Raw genomic sequence first — 18,652 nt, forward strand, 5'->3', positions numbered from 1 at the left:
AAATCAAGTCCTCTAGATCTCATCGCTGTCCACAGCCATTTGGTCGCCCATCCGACTTCGAGCCTTTCTCGTGGCAGCACTACTTCGAATATCGAGCACAACGACAGAATACTAACGGAACACACCAAACACCCAGGAACCTTTCGATAGAGTCTCTTGGAGCTCTCATCACCTCTTCCCTCGGTGCGCCAGGTTGCACCCGTAGGAAATTTACAATTCGTTTCATCACGATACCCCACATACACTACTCAAAATGGCCACTGCATCAGTATCCACTCCCATCAAGTCCCACAAGGGTCTCTTTTCTTCCCGCACCGCCGGCGGTCGCATGCCTCTCACACCTTCGCCCCGTCAGCATTCCACCTCGGTCTCGGTGAACCTGAACTCTTCCCCCTTCACCCCTGAGAAGCAGTCTGGCAGCGACGCCTACCGCGCATCAGGCAAGTCAACCTATGGTGGCAACCTCACTGCCCACTTGGCTAGATCCACCACCACCAAGTCGTCTCACCGCGACTCTCCCAAGTCCAACATTGCCAGGGGCGTTTCAACTCCTCGCAGAGCTCTCGAGCTTGGCCTGTCCGATTTCACTTTGACCAGCTCGGGAACCTCCAAGACACCTTCCAGCGCCAAGTCCAAGAAGACCTCTCACAGGCAAAAGACCAGCAAGACGACTGTCAACTATGGTGGTGACCGCTTCATCCCCAACCGTAGCGCAAGCTCTGCTATTTCCAACGCCGGCAGCAGCAAGCTCGACCGACCCGACAAGCGCTCAAAGGCCAGCGTGAGCGAAGCATCCAACGTGCTTTCATCCGCAACAGAGGACGCCATTGCTGCCCTCGAGGGTCTCAACATTGAGGACGAGGAGCCTTCCACATACTCTCGTCCTTCTCCCAACACCGTTGCGTACCAGGATTCTCTCGCAAGCGCTTGCGGAGTCAGCCTCAACACTCGCATCCTGCAATTCAAGCCTGCGCCCCCGGAATCTTCCAAGCCCATCGACCTCCGCCAGCAGTACAACCGCCCTCTCAAGCCTGCGAGCGCCACATCAGCTCAATTCCGCCGTCGCGTTGCCACTGCCCCTGAGCGTGTTCTCGATGCTCCTGGTCTGATTGACGACTATTACCTCAACCTTCTCGACTGGAGCTCCGGTAACCAGGTTGCCATCGGCCTTGAACGCAACGTCTACGTCTGGTCCGCTGACGAGGGAAGCGTCAGCTGTCTCCTTGAGACAAGCCCCGACACATACGTCAGCAGTGTTAAGTGGTCTGGCGACGGTGCGTATGTCGGCGTTGGTCTTGGCACCGGTGAGGTTCAGATCTGGGACGTAGCCGAGGCTCAGAAGGTCCGTAGCATGTTCGGTCACGATACCCGGGTCGGTGTTATGGGCTGGAACAAGCACCTTCTGTCCACTGGAGCTCGCAGCGGACTGGTCTTCAACCACGATGTCCGCATTGCGGAGCACAAGGTTGCAGAGCTGGTCTCTCATACTTCAGAAGTCTGCGGTCTGGAGTGGCGCTCGGATGGCGCACAACTGGCCACTGGAGGCAACGACAACCTCGTCTCTATCTGGGACGCTCGCTCGCTCTCTGTGCCCAAGTTTACCAAGACGAATCACAAGGCTGCTGTCAAGGCCCTTGCGTGGTGCCCCTGGAACATGAACCTTCTGGCTACGGGTGGTGGCTCTTATGATCGCCACATCCACTTCTGGAACTCCACTTCTGGTGCTCGCGTCAACAGCATCGACACTGGCTCCCAAGTCACCAGCCTGCGATGGAGCCCTCACTACCGTGAGATCGTCAGCTCTAGCGGCTTCCCCGACAACTCCCTGAGCATCTGGAGCTACCCCACGTTGGTTCGTAACGTCGAGATCCCTGCACACGAGAGCAGAGTCTTGCACAGCTGCCTCAGCCCTGACGGTCAGATGCTTGCTACCGCAGGTGAGTCTTGGAAATATGAAACTTAACAATGACAACTGCTAACCACTATCGCTTAGCTGCCGATGAGAGTCTGAAGTTCTGGAAGGTCTTCGAGAAGAAGGCCGGTGCCAGTGCCGGTGTTGGCAGCAGCACATCTTCGGCCAAGGCAGACATGGTCAAGCAGATGACCATCCGGTAAACGGTCCACCATCGACCAAGCCTGGCGAATGTCGGTCAAACGACGTCAATAAATGTAGGTATATCTCCTCTGGCATTTGTCGGTCATGGATTCCTGGCGGTTGGGGTCATCTTCAGCGAGGAGTTTGGTTTTATTGCATCCGACTCTACGTGGCACGAAAGGGCTTCTCCACGGGAAACGAAATTGCTTGGTCATGAGTAACGACAGAAGATATCATTCATTGCTGTGTAGCATGGGACAGATTTGTAATGCTTGTTTTTGCGAAGGAATGCATCGTCGGGGACGTGCTGTAGTATTATAGAAGACGGCCGTAGTTAAGTGACAAGGACCGCTCTTGCAATGAAGAAAACCTGGGTTTTAACTTCTTCTCGTGTCAAAACTTTGATTTTGTCTGTTGATGACCATATCTGCTCAATATCTCATTGTTCCTGAGGTGTGCAGCAGGTTAAGTTTCTTTGACCAGAGTTGCTTGTCGAAGACCTGAGGTGCGGCTCACACCCCGCATTCCGGCTTCAATCCACTTCTCAGGTGGCTTATCGGGTTAATTAAGGCCTTATCAGTTCCTGCGGGAAGTGTGGATCCTTCAGCGATCATCGCGTGGGCAGTTTGCGGGCAGTTTGCAGTTGGCAGGTGCCTGAGTTCAGCCTTCCCACCGTGCGGCTGCCGCCTAAGCTTACTAATAGGCGAGCGCCTGCTTCGAGCCTCAAAACGAAACCCACCGAACAAAGGCAATCTTGACCCGTACACATTACCAAGCGAAAAACAGGGCCCAGCCAGACACCCTGCCTACATCTCAATTCCCCGATAGCAACCAGCGAGACCTCGTCAGCAATCGATTGCATATTCGCCGTTACCGATTTTACACAGGCGCATGCCATTTTGGGCAGCGAGAAGTGGCGGACTAAGCAGGCGGTTCCCCATCAACAACCCAAGAGCAACCTTGTGAAGGCGGACTTCGATTGAATACTCTCGACCATTTGTGCGACTTCGTTTGTCAACTAAGTCTAACAGTCAGGAAGGAGGGACCAGGTTGGAGAAGGCGCGACCACAAGATTCGCACATCCGTCTCGCCGGTACCGAAGCTTGACACTACTTTCTTCGACAAACACATAGTTGACGACGACAACGACGACCAACAAACGCCACCATGTCTAACAACGCGGTGGGTAACGTCTACTCACAGATCATCGATGAGGTGATAAATTCTTCTCGGGTCGATTTCGAGGAGGGTGGTGTTGATGAGAGCGTGCTCGAAGAGTTGAAGAAGGGATGGCAGGAAAAACTCACTCAACTCGAGGTTGCGGCGTTTCCATGGGACCCCGTCAAGGAAGCTCCAGCTCCTCCTGCACCACCTCCGACTACGGCCGCACCCCCGCCTGCGGCTCCATACTCTCAGGCCCAGCTCAGTCCGCAACTCCCAGTACCTGGTCTACCTCTGCCTGGCGGAAACCCGGCTCAACAGGCCAGTAATATGCCTGTAAAGGAGGAGCCTTACATCAAGCCGGAGCCTGGCATGCAGAATGTGCCGATGCCGCCATCTCAACAAGATAGCGCTGGACTTGCAGCTTACCGAGCCGCTCAACATGTGCGCGGTCAGTTTGGCGAGAAAGGCGCCGCCTCCATGAACGCCATACAAGCCTCGGCGACCAACAGGCCTGCCAACCAACCGCCTCTGCCCCAGATGCCCGGCCAGCCTCAGCAGCAGCAGCAACAGCAGTATCGCCCGGGAGTTCCTCAACAGGGTCAGCCTCAGCAGCGTCCACCTAGCAATGGTCAGCCAGGTGTGAATCCCTCGCAGACCGACGGTGCTGGTGACGACTTCGACTTTGAAGGTGTTCTGCTCCAACGCAACCCTGATGGGTCTCAACGCGAGATTGGACGTGTTGATATTGATCGCATGATTCACGCGCGGATTGCTGCCAATGCCAAGAGCATGGAGGGCGGCGGCTTGATGCTGCCTCTTAAGGAAGCCACGAGGCATTCGTCGGCTGCCACGGCGCGATCCAAGGGCAAGGAACATGGTGGAATTGCCGGTTACGATGGTTATGATGATGACGAAGTTGACGAAGACGCAATCAACTCAGATCTTGACGACCCTGATGAAGACAAGGATGACGACGAGGTCGACGATGAGGGTCTTGGACATATCATGCTCTGCATGTACGACAAGGTCCAGCGCGTCAAGAACAAGTGGAAGTGCGTCCTCAAGGATGGTGTTCTCACTGTCAACGGCAAGGAGTACGTCTTCCACAAGGCCACTGGCGAGTACGAGTGGTAAAGTACCCGACGCGCTTTGCACGACGAATCGACGCTTTTCAGTCCTGTGATGAATGGAGTCTTTCCAATCCTATCCCTACTACTTCATTGCCTACCCAATTTCGATCTTGTAGACTAGCAGAAGGCAGAGGCTAAAGATCAGCCACACGCCCAGAAATCCAGCATCGTTCAATTTGATTTTTTCTATCTTTCGGGATGGCTGTCGACGCTCAATTCTTAGTGCAATGCCTCGGAAACCGTTTGCGATGCAATGAGATTGGCTTCGCAGTATGGTCTCTGTCTCCCACTACCATCAGGGAGCCAGACCTGTTGCCCATACACACTGCAGCCCATCGCGTCTCAAAGGCACATGCGTCTTGAAGTTCAAAGGCATGCTCTGGAAAACGATGGCCATGCTATGTTCCCGGAGGCCTACGGGACCGAGAGCTTGGGGGAGTTTGACCGAGGATGGGTTTCTACAGGAGGAAAAGGTCAGCAGGAAGACTCGCTCCAGTCAAGCAAATAGAGAAGACGGATCAGAGTAAATTGGGTTTTCTCCTCTACGCTGTCGGTCTCGGTGGGAATGCAGCAGACCCCTTTCTTTCATTGCACGACAAAAGACGATCAACAAAATGAAACTCAAACCCCCCAAAAAAGAAAAAAAAAACGTGTACAACAGCAAGCAATCATGAAGTCGTTTCTGATTTCTTTAGAATAGAATCTGCTGCCACGGAATATGCTCGTCCCCTAAATATCTATCGGCCCGCTACTCGGCCTTAATGTGTTGAAAGTGAAATGTCCCAATATCAGTCGACTTGATCCTTTGTGAAACGTACCTTGCCGTCTTGTCTTAACCTGACGATGTACTCCCATGACTATATTGCCCACGGCCTCAACCCCATTCCCCCTCACCCTACACTCACCCCTTACACCGCGTGCCCTCTCATATGAGTGACATCTATACAAGCATGTAGAAACTTCGGCAGTGTGCCGTGCCGTCTTTGGAATCGAATCAAACCAGACCTGATGAAATTTGTTTCTCTCTCTCTCTCTCTCTCTCTCTCTCTCTCTCTCTCTCTCTCTCTCTCTCTTTCTTTTCTTTTCTCCCTCTCCTCTCTCTCTCTATCCGAACTATTCCCTTCTCTCGTCTCCCTCTCTCTCTCTCTCTTTCTCTCTCTCTCTCTCTCTCTCTCTCTCTCTCTCTCTCTCTCTCTCTCTCTCTCTCTCTCTCTCTCTCTCTCTCTCTCTCTACTCCGTACTCGCCTTGATGTCTCTGTTTCAAACTCTAACTTGCCCTTGCGGCTTCTTCCTTTCCAAAACAACTTCCTCCTCCTGTGATGGCGTTTTGACAAGATGACATGGGTGAGTGAGACAGGAGAGAGGTATAGAGGTGATCGAAGTGCCAACGTGTGATCGATACTGCCCCCGGTGTCAGCCACGTCGACGGGGTACCAAGCCAGCCATGTTAGGTGATGTCTGTGATGCCGGTCTAGCCCGCTCGATCCGTCCCGTGGAGCGAGGTTCACATTCCTCGTGGCGGGGAGTTAAAGCCTCTTGCGTGCTCTATCTCGCACTTGCGGATGGGGGCGGTCAGGTCTATCCTCTGCTGGACATGTCCCTCGGTCTCAGTCTCATTTTCACACAGCCTGAAATCTCCGGTGGCCTCCTCCCCCGGCACAAATTATCCAGAGGTGTCTCCAGATGGCAGATTTGCCGCACATCATCGATGTGTATGTGGTCGGTCACCAACATCAACTCAGCATGGCTAGATGTTGTAGACTTCAAAGCAAAAGAGGATAGGAGGAGGAGGGGGTGCTTCGAGCCATTCGCCTCCAGATGCCTGTTCATAAAGTAGGAGACATGGATTAATGGTGCGAGCAGGGCTGAAAACTGAGGCTCACAGTATCTCAGCCAAAGACCCAAGGAACAGACCCCAAGATGTGGTGCTTGAGTATCTGAAAGGGTACGTAGAGTGTTTTACAGGGGTGATATTGAAGGTGTTCTCTCGTCTAGATGACTGATCCCAAGTAGATCTCCTTTAGCCCCAAGCTTGAATCCTCCGATTCAAGCATCGAACCCAGATAAAGTGCCTCCCTTCCGCGTTGAAAGCACACCAGAACACCGAACCACCGGTTCGTTCCATGAACACCCCACTCTACAGACTACCAGCAGAGGGACAGCGGTTCATAGCAAACGCAAACGCCACACAAGTTATCCTTAATAGGCGGGCCCCCGGGGCCCGGGAGTTGGCTTCCGCCGCGCTCCCGACAGGAGCACGATCGACTCGATTCGTACCTCCAATGCTCCATAGCGATATGGTTCGTCCTCGGGAGTGATGACCTCACAAAACCTCCAGCTCGCGTCCCTCGGCTCGGCTATCCAAGGGAGTCAAGCCCAGGGGCCTACGGGGCAGCCAGATTGCCATGGGCAGACAATCGATCTCATCGGCCACAGGACATCGGAAAACCTACGTACCCGTAGAGCCTGGGCCAGATTAACCCGAGGGACGGAGAGTGAAGTGAACCATGGCTCATGGTGGCCGGTATTCCGCTTTCCGATAAAAGGGAAAAGTTTGGTTCTTCACCACGAACAGTACAACCTCGCAATGTACGTTGCGCCAGAAGAGGGATAGGGGTAATCCGGGAGCAAATCGCGTCTACCCATCTCGGCTTTATTCCGACTCGGTGGATACCGACCAAGTACCGACGTTGCATTCTGCCAAAAAAAAAAAAAAAAAAGGTACTGGCAAAACCGTAAGACTGAAAAAAACTGGAATGGCAAGTCCGTAGAGCTGTGACTTTGCAGTGTATCCATGCGTAGTTCCGGGCACCTGCGGATAGAATACAGCAAAGACCGCATACCTTAGGGCCCGTCAATCGTCAACGAACGGCTCCTCGGGCTTGAGCACCGAGCAATCACCGGAGAGCCCATCATGGGACCCTTGAAGGTGATGACCTCTCCAAAACCCGGCCTATGGGTTGATGGGGCCAATGGAGCAGCGGCGAGCATAATCTGATGGGATCGTCAGCAAGCAGCCCTTCAAAAGGCATCCACCTGTATGTGACCCTCACCGTAGCCGCGTGTTTACTCAAGCGCTCTGCCCTGTGTTACAGGAGGAAATGCTCGTCACTGCTGTCCTCCTTTAACGAAGCTGCGATGGATATTCGTGCAAACCCCCGTGGTCTTGTCCAGCGGGGTTTCGTTTAGATTGCATGACCGTTTGAGGTTCGCTTCATCAACGGAAATCCCTTGGAGAGGTGTGGATAGTGGAATGGCCTATGGAGCCACCGATCGTCGAGTTCTTCTCGTCGAGGTCCACTGGCGATTTTCACGTCCGGCCTCTTGAGCCCCGCCGTTCCCAATTACTCAATCGGAAATGTGTAGCATGCATCGACAGACTATGTACTCCGTATGAAGAAGGCTCTAGGTGATACGTATAGGCCACTATCGGTGAGTGCACTTCGCATGCGAGCCTCAAACACGTGTACATACGCCGTGGTACGGCCCGTTGAGGGTCCTCGATGCGCATGCAGCGCACCAAGACCGGCCAGGGCATCCGTACTCCGACATGTCACGACAGGCATGGTTCCACTTTCGACAAATGGGCGACACGCCTGGTTTGTTTGTGATGTATTCCTTCGTGGTTGATTATTATAGAAGTGGAAACCAAGTTTCACCAAGGGCGCTTAAAATTCTCTTTGGATTATTGTTGCTCATCCTTCTTCCATCAACCAGGGAATAGCCATAGCTATTTTGAGACGCCTACCGACGCGTCGAATGGTTGGTGGTCTGATACCACAGCTATACCACAGCTCGTCATCGTTGGACAGCTTTTGGATCCGTGACGAATGATTCTCGGCCAGCGTCAAAGGAGCCGGTAGAGGGCTTTTTGAATTTTGGCCAGGTATTGAGCTTCACACCAGTCAGTCGCTACTCCATCCTGTCTCGATATGGCTTACTAGTCGGTGATCTGTTTGGTTGAGTTGGTTAGCTAATTGCAGAACAGTGTAGAGCCGCATCGTTAACGTGGGCGCCGAAATTAATTTCACAGTGCTTCCACCAATAGGCCGATATACCTTCCGAAGTAAACATTCGTAAGGTAGTCGTTGTCAATATATACAATATCACCCCATCAAAGGCTGCCACAGTCTGCTGCCAAATATGTTGTAGCCCTCTTGGCAAGCATTGTCCTCAACCGTCACCGAGTATGGAAACGTCTTTTGAGATGAGATGAGATGATGTAACAATGCTGACTGGTGAACAAACAAAGTCACGTCAACGACCAATTGAGAAACGCACCTTGTGCTAGTTATTCTCGAAAGACTAGAGGACAGGGCGTGCTGGCGCAGAACCTGGACCCGAGAGCTCGGAACCGCTATTGCAGGATGGCGTCTGGGATCGCATTCCCTGCCGGCCAGCTTCGCTCGGGAATTTTGTTGTTCGTTGTCCCTCGCACCAGCTTCGGTTTGCTACCAGAAAGAGAAGGAGTATGATTGGAGGGAGCGGCTGTGACTCCGGCCCATGGCCGGGCTGTGACAATTTGCCGCTGGACTGTGCCGCGGTCCTGTTGATTGTCTTGCCAGGTCACACTTGCGCTGTCTGCGTGATCATCATGCCGCAGATTGCAATCGTATTCGGTGCCATTTGGGTGTCGTTAAGTGACGGGTGGTTCACCGCATTGAGGACGGAGTATCGACCAGGCAAGGATCTAGGATGCACATTGTGAGGCGATTAGCTCAGCCTGTTCTCCAACAGAAATTCGATGTTGCGCCTTTGCGCCGACGTTGGCGGCGCAGCAGATCGCCTATCCTCTTGACGCATTGTGATCGGCAGGCAAGATTCAACGGCGGTACCCAGCCATAGCCGCCCTGCGAGTCCTGACCGCTGCTGTGATAGCATGGGATCAAGTGAAAGGGAGCCAACTTGATGTAACCTCGCTGAACCTGTCCTAGAAGCTCCGGTGAACAGCACCCTGGTTTTCAGTCCTCTGTCTCAAAGATGTGCAGCGGTGGTCGCCACTAGAACCTCAGGAATGTTGCCCTGCTGCCTGCACGCCACTTGTGTGACAAGATCCGGCTATCCGTTGATGACAACCTACGTCAAACCTGGCTTGGTTGAAGACTGAAGCCTACCGGATTGCGCAGGTAATCTGGACAAACCATTCTCTTTTGGCGCATCAACTGCCGAAAACCTGACCCAGACTGTCCATCAGGGTTGAACCATGCCAAGTTGATTTGGAGTACATTGACTTGCGCCATCCTGTAGGGAAAAATGGAAAGATTCAGGTGCGTTGGGTGACCAGTCCCCGAGGCCCGTTAGTCTAGGTAGTGTGGCAGGGGTTGAGCACATACATAGAAATAGGCAATCAATCCATTTGCTTGTCTGGATGGGTCAAAAAATTGCCAATAAGCAAACCCTTGTTGCCGTTATGCAGCGACCTAGCAAAGACTGGGATGCCCGCCGAACCCCGTTGGATGCTCGACTGCTGCGCGTCAACACCGATGCCTGCCTGGCTCGTCAAACGATGTAACCAACGTCTATCTGTACGGAGTATGGCTGGACGACATCCGAATGCTTTCCGAATACAGTAGAACAACAGCGCGGATATGCGGTAGCTCCGACTCCAACTGTTTGCATCCCTCCATGGCAATTGGTACTCTGCAGGACCGCCAGAAGCATTCGCCCCGTTTGCTTGACAGAGACGTCGGTGCAGATAACTTGTTCGCAGAGAAATGGCGGCCGCCTCATGGCACTACAGTGCACTATCGTCCTGAGCTCCAGGCGATCGTTATACCGCCTCTGGCTTTGAACTATTCGCCTCATTGTCGAGCCATGATCAAGCTCTGGCCTCTGACTGACAACTACGAGTAACTTCAGATGAATTCCGTGTGCGGGGAAGACTCGGGTGACTCGAGCTCGAGCGAGTTAAATTTTGACCGTCTTGTCTAGACGCTAGGCCCTCCAAGCGACCAGAAGTTGGTTGCAAAAGTCCCTCCATATCACCGATCATGTTCGATTAAGGTTTGGCGCCGTCCATACCACCTGAGGTCTAGAGACTAGTTGATACCTCAGTCAGCAGGCAGAGGGTGCTTCCTTACATTGATCATTCCATTGCTCTGGTACCGGCTGGTCTTCGTCATGTTCCGGTTGAGCGAGATTTACTGTGATGCGCGCGCGTGTGTGTATGGTGTGTGAGCAAATGCACCCGGCTCTGGCTCAGGGCAAGGATTCGCCAATCCGGCAAATTGGAACACGACAAGATAGGAGATGCTTGGAATTCTCGCAGCGTGTCGTCCGCGGAGGCTCGGCTTCGCACACAGGCCCACTCGTCTTCCTTTCGTTGTTCTTCCCGCCCAGACTGTGAGGTTGTGACTCAATGACAGGCTTCCGCAGTCGTGGCTGACGCCGGGGTGAGTAGCGGGCAAATGCAGAACCAGAGTGTCGGGTCGTTAGTCCCAGGGGTCAAGGGTCGAGAAGCGTCATCACCGCTGCCAGCTCATCTAACCCCGACATCAGCCTCAGACATTACCACGGACCCCGGGATGTTTTGGTATGCAGCCCCGAACAGAAGCGGGAAAGTCGTGGAACCGAGCCAGCAACGACCAATCACCCAGCTAGGACCAAGACACAGCTCATCCATCGTCTCGGTCCAACACGACCATGCTGGAAAGAATCGCGAGTCCAATTTCGACTGCTAAGGACTTGGGCAGGCGTGCCACTGATTCTCTCATTGACCAGTGACTGTAACCATTCGGTGTGAGCCCAGGTAGGCGGCTCGAACGCCTCCACGCTTTTCTGGGCTGGGACCTCGCGGGACAAAGATTGCAGGGAACCCTTCTGGAGAGTACTTGTGCTAAAGGCGAACAGACAAAGGTGGCCAGGGTAGCTCCTCGACCGCCCCCATCTCCTGGAAATAACACCGCTGGTGCCGATCGGTCCCAGGCTATTGGAACCGTGGCTTCGGATGATTCGTACCCCTAGGACATGGGACCTCGACACCCAGGGATCGCGTCGGCCGCTGCAAAAGTGCACTGTGATTCGTTTATTCGCACTCGACTCCGTCTGATTAGCCTAGGAAGACTACATAGTAAGGCCATTCCAAGGCCCCTGTCAACGATTCTTGTGATGCCGTTTCAAGGAGGTTGGTAACATGCGCTGGAAATGGATCAAGACCCGTTTGCCGCTGTAGGCGGGGTTTAATGGCTGCTTGGTACCGTACAGGTGCCCAGGCTCCTGGGACCACATCTTGGACGTGTTGGGCACAAGAGGTGTCTCTAATGCCCAGGGATTTGCATCCGTATCTGTGAGGTAAAGGGCAATTAGCGCCACGCGAATACATGGCCGTGATATGGCCGTGGCCGTGAAGGAGTGGTATGCTGCCAGTGGTACCTTTGATGCAAGGCCTCGTTGGTCCGGCGGTGTCGTTCTATTCATTGAGAGCCACGGCGATACACATATTCTTAGTCTCTCGAGTCAACGGATCCCTTTCCCATGTATGTAGAAACCGTCTGAGAACTCTCGTTTCTCGTGGTACGCACGACGGGAGCTCTCGTTCCAGAGTGAAACAAAAGGGCGGACGATGAGTGAGGGGGCCGCAGATAAGATCCAGTCCTTTGGTTCCGAAAGCCATGTGCTCATTGCAGGCTGGGATACAAGCAGGCATCGTGCCCCGGTCTGCACTGGTCGTCAGCCTAGTATTCAATTGGCTAACATCAGCAGCCTACCACTTTACACCGCTTTGCTGCAGGCCAAAGCTAGTTATTCGGATACGTGTTCAAATTCCGGAACTATCTTCAAGAGAGAACCAGTACTGCGGCTGGTGTGTCTCTTACAGCTCATGACGAATTGGACCACTGGAAGCTGTCTTGAAAAGGTCGTGTTTTGGTCAAGTTCTGCCTCCAGGCATGTGCTGTCATGATGGATCAAGTAATGCTTTCGCGGTAAAGGCGCAAGATAGTTCTCCTCCCATTTACTGCGGTACGTAATGCGAGGTTGCGAACAAGGTGGTGTAAGACTCCTTGCAGGATTCGTCCGCGTTCCGGAAAAGTTGTTGCCAGCTTGGGCGAGGTAAGGGGGTGGAAGTTCCGAGAAGCTGGGTGCCACGACGTCATCCCTGCAAATCCAGGAAACGGTATGCACACGACGGTGTGGAACGGGGACATTGTAAGGATTTGGTAGATATCATTAAAAGCTCCGTGGACAGGGCCGTTACAGTAATCTGTACCATGTCAGGGACGCCACCCCTAGCCAGGACGAAGGGGACTTGTGTAATGCTGGGTACCAAGCAGGCTGGCCACCGTGTGCGGAATTGAGGTTTCTCAGGACACTTACTTGTCGTGCTTGTTAAGGGGACCGCATTCCGGATGGCAGTACGCACCGTGTGGGAAGAATTATCGTAATAATTCCCCACCGCCAATACTGACGCTATAGTTGGAGACCTCATGGTAGAGGTGGACTTTGCCCGGGTTGTTGACATTCCTGGCTGCTTCCTGCGACAAGCTGTGCAAAAGTCCAGCCCATTTCCTGGTCGCCGTCTTTTGTCTCAAGGTGTTCGACCTGTACTCAAGCACATGTCTGAGCGGACTCCGCGAAGAGCTAAGCATATGGGCTTCTGAACATATTCAGGCGGTGGCTGTCGAGAGGAGATATGGTGGATCCTTGTGTCATTTATTGGCTCGGTATTCGTAAGGATATCGTGGTCTCAGAATGGACGGTGTATGGTCTGGTTGTTGACTTGCCGCAGCGTCATATTTTGGGCTCGATCTGGGCAGGTGACCCGGACACGATTGTGCCACCCTTCCATTAACTTTCTTGGAGAAATACCTACTGTGAGAGTCTGTGATGTTGAACATGGAGGTGATAGCCCAAGACAATTAATCAAGGCCACTGTGTAAAAACATAGCATCGCGAGATATTGCTGTAATACGTACCCTTTTACCATGCATCTCCGGAAGCATTCCGTCTTGTGTCGGAGAACTCGAGAAGGAGTATTCAGCGAGCATGTCTCGAACCTTAAGACAAGTAGAGTGGATGCAACACAGCCTTGTACCCTGGATCAGTTGATAAATGGGCTGTTAGATCCGCGGATTATTGGCAGTAGAGTCTTTTGCGGCCAGGCATGCAGAGTGAGAAGTTGGGTTGGGTGCGGGTAATGGGGCAGAGCTGGTCGACTGAATGATGGATATGCTAGACGCATCGTCACCCAGGGGATGTTGTTCATGGGAATACAAAAATTGAAGTCAAGCATGAAAACCAAAGGGGAAATTCTTGGTGATAAAGGTATCTGATGCAAAGAGATGCAAGCATTGCTAAATGAGCAAGTACGTATCCAAGCCGAATTACCATTAGCAGCAACGTTAGAGGTCGAGAAAGGAAAGAATGACGAAGAGGAAGCAGGCACTCAGAGGACGTCCACGTAGAAACGGGGCAAGTACTGCTACCCCAGGTAACGTCCCAGTTCATGACCGCCCGCTCCGAGCAATGCTTGTGCTTTCTTAGAAGGGAAACAACAGTGAACCAGGTGAAGACATGATAAAGATGGCCCTAATAAGCAGCAGATTGACAAAGAGGAGACTTTGAGGTTGTCCATCCCATTTTCCAGCGTTTATCCGAAAGAGTCGGTAAGGTACGCCAAGTTGCTTGACACGCTTGACACTGACACTGACAGGCGTGGAAGTACGGATCCAATACCTAGGTGCGAGCCTATACTTACAGAAGCAGTACTGTGCCCAGCGCCGGCCCGCTTATAGCTTCGCACAGAGTGCATTTGCTTTACTGCACATTCATTGCCCATGAGACCCATGCGACCCATGCGAGCATGACAGAATGCTCAACTCGTTGAACCGAATCCATTTTGTTTCACCGAATCAGGATCGAGCGGAGGAACGCGCGATGAAAATGGGGGCGCGGGAAGAGACACAAGGGGCCTGTAGGTGGGGGGCCAAGGGCCAAGGGGGCTTCCCCCCTCAAGATGGCTTGCAGGGTATATTTCCAAAATGTGGCCGGGGTGAAGCGGGAACAAGGCTTCCTCCATGGCTCCCAACTGTTTCTACACCGTGGAACCCCGGCCAGCACAACCTGGCTTTTGCAAGGGATCACCAAGACACAGTGGACGGGCACTAAGACCAATCGCCGTGCAAAGCTGTTGCTGGCAGCCCGTGGCTTGTCGTCGAGGCCGCAAGCCTTGGGGACTCTGTTGGACGCCACTGGGGAGAAGAGCAGGGTGATATGACTTTACGTCTCTGAGCTGCTCATTACGGAGTACCTTAGGAACAGGAGGTATTTGGGTCTGTACGAGTGGAAAAGTGCCAATACGTGATCTCGGTTGACTGGACGAAGCCCCGACCAGCTTGGAATGAGGTGGTCGAGCATCTCAGGTATGGGCCCTACCTTGAAGTACCTAAGATATCCGTCTTTAGATACGTACCCCGAACTGGGTGAGGTTTTCGACACATGAAGTCTGGCCTTTGATGCAAATCGAAAACCAGATTGCCAGGTCGCACACAATGCTTGCTTGCCTTGATGATCCTGTCTGCCTGGCTACCCATACAGATACCCAGTACGGATAGGTCCAGCACTAGTGTATGGAGTACGATGTGGGTAATGGGTAATGGGTGAAGGAACATGAGGGTGGGAATCTGAAGTGGGCGGGCGGATACTGACCCCCTGACTCTCTCCACCAAACCTGCCCTACTGGTAGACGTACAGTAGCGCCGCAGTCCAGGTAGTAAAACACAAAGAGGGAGGCTGGACGGGCGAAACAGACGCCTGGTTGAGAGTCGAGGCATCGGGTTGGGGAATGGACGCGGCTGGGGTAGTTGGGCTTGGTCTCAGGTCGAATCAGTCGAAGACTCGACCTTATGCTCTTTGTCACGGGAGCATTGAGCCCGGGAATGAAGATGAGCGAGAGAAGACAAAAATAAATGTTGAAAAGAAAAGAGTTGGAACAGCGTTTGGTCATGCGGAGTAGCCACCGCCGCATCTCTCACTTGTAGGTACTTACCTCAGCAAGTAGTGGTGTGTGGCGCAGAGTCAGAGTGCAGTTGAAGACGCTCTTCCAGTGACGCTGATTGCCGTACGCTAGAGCCATTTTGGCAAGGCAGGTTTATCGCAGGCTATGCCGACTTGGTCCAAGTTGAATCTGCCCATCCATGTACAGATATTGAACATGTACTTTGAGATACGTACTATTTCTTTGTGTTGGACTAGGGTTGCGAAAAGCTAAGTATAGGTAGGGCAGGAAACTTGAGGGGCATGTTATGGAACGGAAGGAAAGATGGGTAATGGCAACGTGGGATGGGAAGAGGAGAGACCGGGAGTGAGAGCAGAAGAAAGAACAGAGTCGGTGAAGAGCACGAAAGAAGGGTAGAGGCAGTGAGACACACAACTCAAGGCAACGCTTGAAAGTGAACTAAGCCATGAAACCCCGAGGGTTGTTGACAACTTGGTAGTTATTGACCGCGGTAGAAGAGGTAGAAAAGTCGACAGGACACAAAGAGACTAGGTAGTTGACAGTCGTCAGTCGTCAGTACCTTAGTCAGTCAAAGTCTGTAAGGTTGGGAATCCGTACCTTACCTTAGGTACCTTAGGCAAGACGAAGAGGCGGAGTGAACAAGAAGATTTAGAGGAAAGAGAGACTTAAACATTGGAGCTGAGTACAAGGTATGGAAGATACTTTAGGACGGGATGATCCAGAAGGAGGGTTCCAAGTTTTCCTTTCGCACCTTCCGTGCTTCCACATCGTGTGTGCTACCTTCCTCCATCACCCACCACCTCTTTCCCCTTTATTTTCCATCGCCTTCGTTGGAGCACAGACCCCAACGCCTCGCCTTCCTTGACTTGTCTTCGTTCACCTAACCTCCTTACCTGACATCCATCTCATAATCCTCCACCTTGCCTCACCTCGCTTTCTCAACCAATTGAGCCTGCATACCGCGTGGTACGGACAGACTACCTCACATCGAACTTGCCGTTTCTGAAAAGTTGCGGTCCATCAGGCGCTTTGTCTTGCATTCCCATCTCCCGCTGCAAGTCGTCTTCTGCCAGCTTGATTTTGCTCCCTCTAGCCACCTATCACGGCGCTGAATATCTGTGCAACACCCCGGCTAGCTGAGGAACACGGACTCGGTTTGCATTCCTCGCACACCTGACCTACGGAGTACGGATACCTTGCCCATCTTCGAGCTGGTCCGAACTGGCTTCTCGATATCTTCTTCATCTACTATATTACGCGGAGGCCCTGCTCAGGGTTAAGATTGCTTTCAAGGTAGGAGACAAGCCCCCTTTCCGCATTTTCCGTGCTTTTATCCAAGTGTCATGATCCATGGCGGGCTGGGATTGGAAGAGCCTGGGGTGCTTTTCTCAAGGGAAAAAGTGACATGGTGAAATGGAGACAGATGGAGTGGGACGAGTGGAAAGCTAGGCCTTTCGATGGGCGACGAACCACGGACAGACCAACGACAATGACACGGGCAAGGCTCTGGAAATCCGCAGAAGAAACTGACCCTGGAAGCGCAATTACACCAGCCCGCTGTCCGTCAGCGTTTTCCCGCCTTCACGTTACAAGTCATCATCTCCAGTTATAGGTCCCGTCCCAGCTCCAGCTCCAGCTCCATCACATCGGGCGTCCTCAAGTTTCCAGGCAGGGGTGGCATCAACCCAAAATCCCACAGCAACCATGGGAACTGCATGCGCCAGCACCAGCGCCAGGAACAGGGAGGGGCAGAACACACTTGCGCGAGGACAAGGAGAGAGGTGTCTGTGGAAAAGGCAGAAACAGAAGAAGAAGATGACGATGAAGAAACCCACTAATTCTACTTAACAGCGGACGATCCCCCGAGCTACGGGAAGCGGAGAGCAAACTCTAGTCCACGATTACCTTGCGACATTTCTCTTCTCAAGAGCCGATATTCAATAGCATCCGGCAGCCTAGCCTTCAATCCGAAAGTCCCTGCTCTGTCTGCATTTCACACCTCTCCCACCCACAGACCTCACAGAAAGCGTCGTAGGCGCCGCCACCGTTTGTCCGCCGGTCCACCCACTCTAAAGCTAGACTTGCTTGACGCGACTCCCCCACCAACAAGTACTTGTCGACGTTGACTTTCAAAGCCTTCAGATACCCGCGTTGACCTTGCATACGGATACTACAATTACACCTCACACTTGCCGGTGCACGTACACACGCATACACACACATACACACACATACACACACGCCACCACTTGTTCTCTAGAAATGTTCTAGGGCCAAAGCACAGAAAGACAAGCACCAACACCCGGGACTTCCAGCGAGCCAGCTAGCCATAACTAGGAGACACTAACGGAGAAGCTGTCTTTCTCTCCATCTGCATCACTCCGTTCTCGCTTGTTCACTTGATCGAGTCCAGTCCAGGGTCCCCCCTCACAACGTCGTGGAGAGACGTAAAGGCATATCTGCCGCAGTACGATTGTAGCCCACACGACCGGCTATTTGTACCTCACCCACCGTGGTTCACCACCTTTCCTCGTCGTCAGGTCACCTAGTCAGGAGTTCCTTGCTTGCCCCAGCGGTTCTGCCCTCTATACAACTACAGAGAAGAGCAAGCATCCCTACCTCCCTTGCCTTTCTGCTGGATTACATATTCCCTTTCTTTTACTCCATACATCCCATCCCATCAGATCGCTGCTGCTGCTCCCGCTCCCGCCCGTCGCCAAAACGAACCCGACCTGACCCAATCTGCCCAACGGAGGCTTGAAGCTCGTCTCGCCCGTGTCGACTTGCATCACATCTCGTCACCCTGCAGCGTCCTCGCCCACGACCACAACCAGAACCACACTTCGAAACCTCAGCCCTCGGCCTTCGATCTGCGCCTTGACCGCGAATCTTGGCCAATTTTATCGCCCTATTATCAGTGTCCTTGCATCTCAAGTTGGCTGGACAGCTTCAGCCATCGCCTCGACCTCTTCTCATTTTGGCTAGGTTTATCACGTCGTTTACCTTATAATTTCCAAGTCGGCCCATCTCCTCGCCAAGATATCGACGCAGAAAGTCGAGGTCGCTCTGAAACTCCAACCCCAACCCAGCCCGACCCAACCAACGGCTTCTCGCCTTCTGCGACGCCTCTCGTCGTTTCGCAACCTATCGATTTCCTGGCCAATCTGCACACGACGAGAAAGACGCCGAATACCGCAGCACTGGACCCGGTCTGTACAACCTCTCCAACTCGTTGTGCGACATCAATTGACTCGCTCGACGTCCTAAGCGGTCGTGGAAGAAACCTCGCTCGACGTCCCAAACATGTAC

General features: G+C 53.0%; 2 protein-coding genes across 2 annotated transcripts; both read left to right on the plus strand.

The window, feature by feature from the left end:
* Positions 1 to 253: 253 nt before the first annotated feature.
* Positions 254 to 2,115, plus strand: CPAR01_01384 (WD repeat domain-containing protein; the record flags this gene model as incomplete). The annotated part of the gene is made up of 2 exons (XM_060485673.1): positions 254 to 1,937; positions 1,994 to 2,115. The coding sequence occupies 2 exons, from the start codon at positions 254 to 256 to the stop codon at positions 2,113 to 2,115; spliced, it is 1,806 nt and encodes a 601-aa protein (XP_060356530.1).
* A 1,147-nt stretch (positions 2,116 to 3,262) lies between these two features.
* CPAR01_01385 (transcription factor IIA) lies at positions 3,263 to 4,393 on the plus strand (the record flags this gene model as incomplete). Its single annotated transcript, XM_060485674.1, has 1 exon — positions 3,263 to 4,393. The coding sequence occupies one exon, from the start codon at positions 3,263 to 3,265 to the stop codon at positions 4,391 to 4,393; it is 1,131 nt and encodes a 376-aa protein (XP_060356531.1).
* Between the last annotated feature and the right edge of the window lie 14,259 nt (positions 4,394 to 18,652).

The sequence above is a fragment of the Colletotrichum paranaense genome (genome assembly GCF_030867605.1).
Source record: "Colletotrichum paranaense strain IMI 384185 chromosome Unknown Scaffold_1.1, whole genome shotgun sequence".
Lineage (NCBI taxonomy): Eukaryota > Fungi > Ascomycota > Sordariomycetes > Glomerellales > Glomerellaceae > Colletotrichum > Colletotrichum paranaense.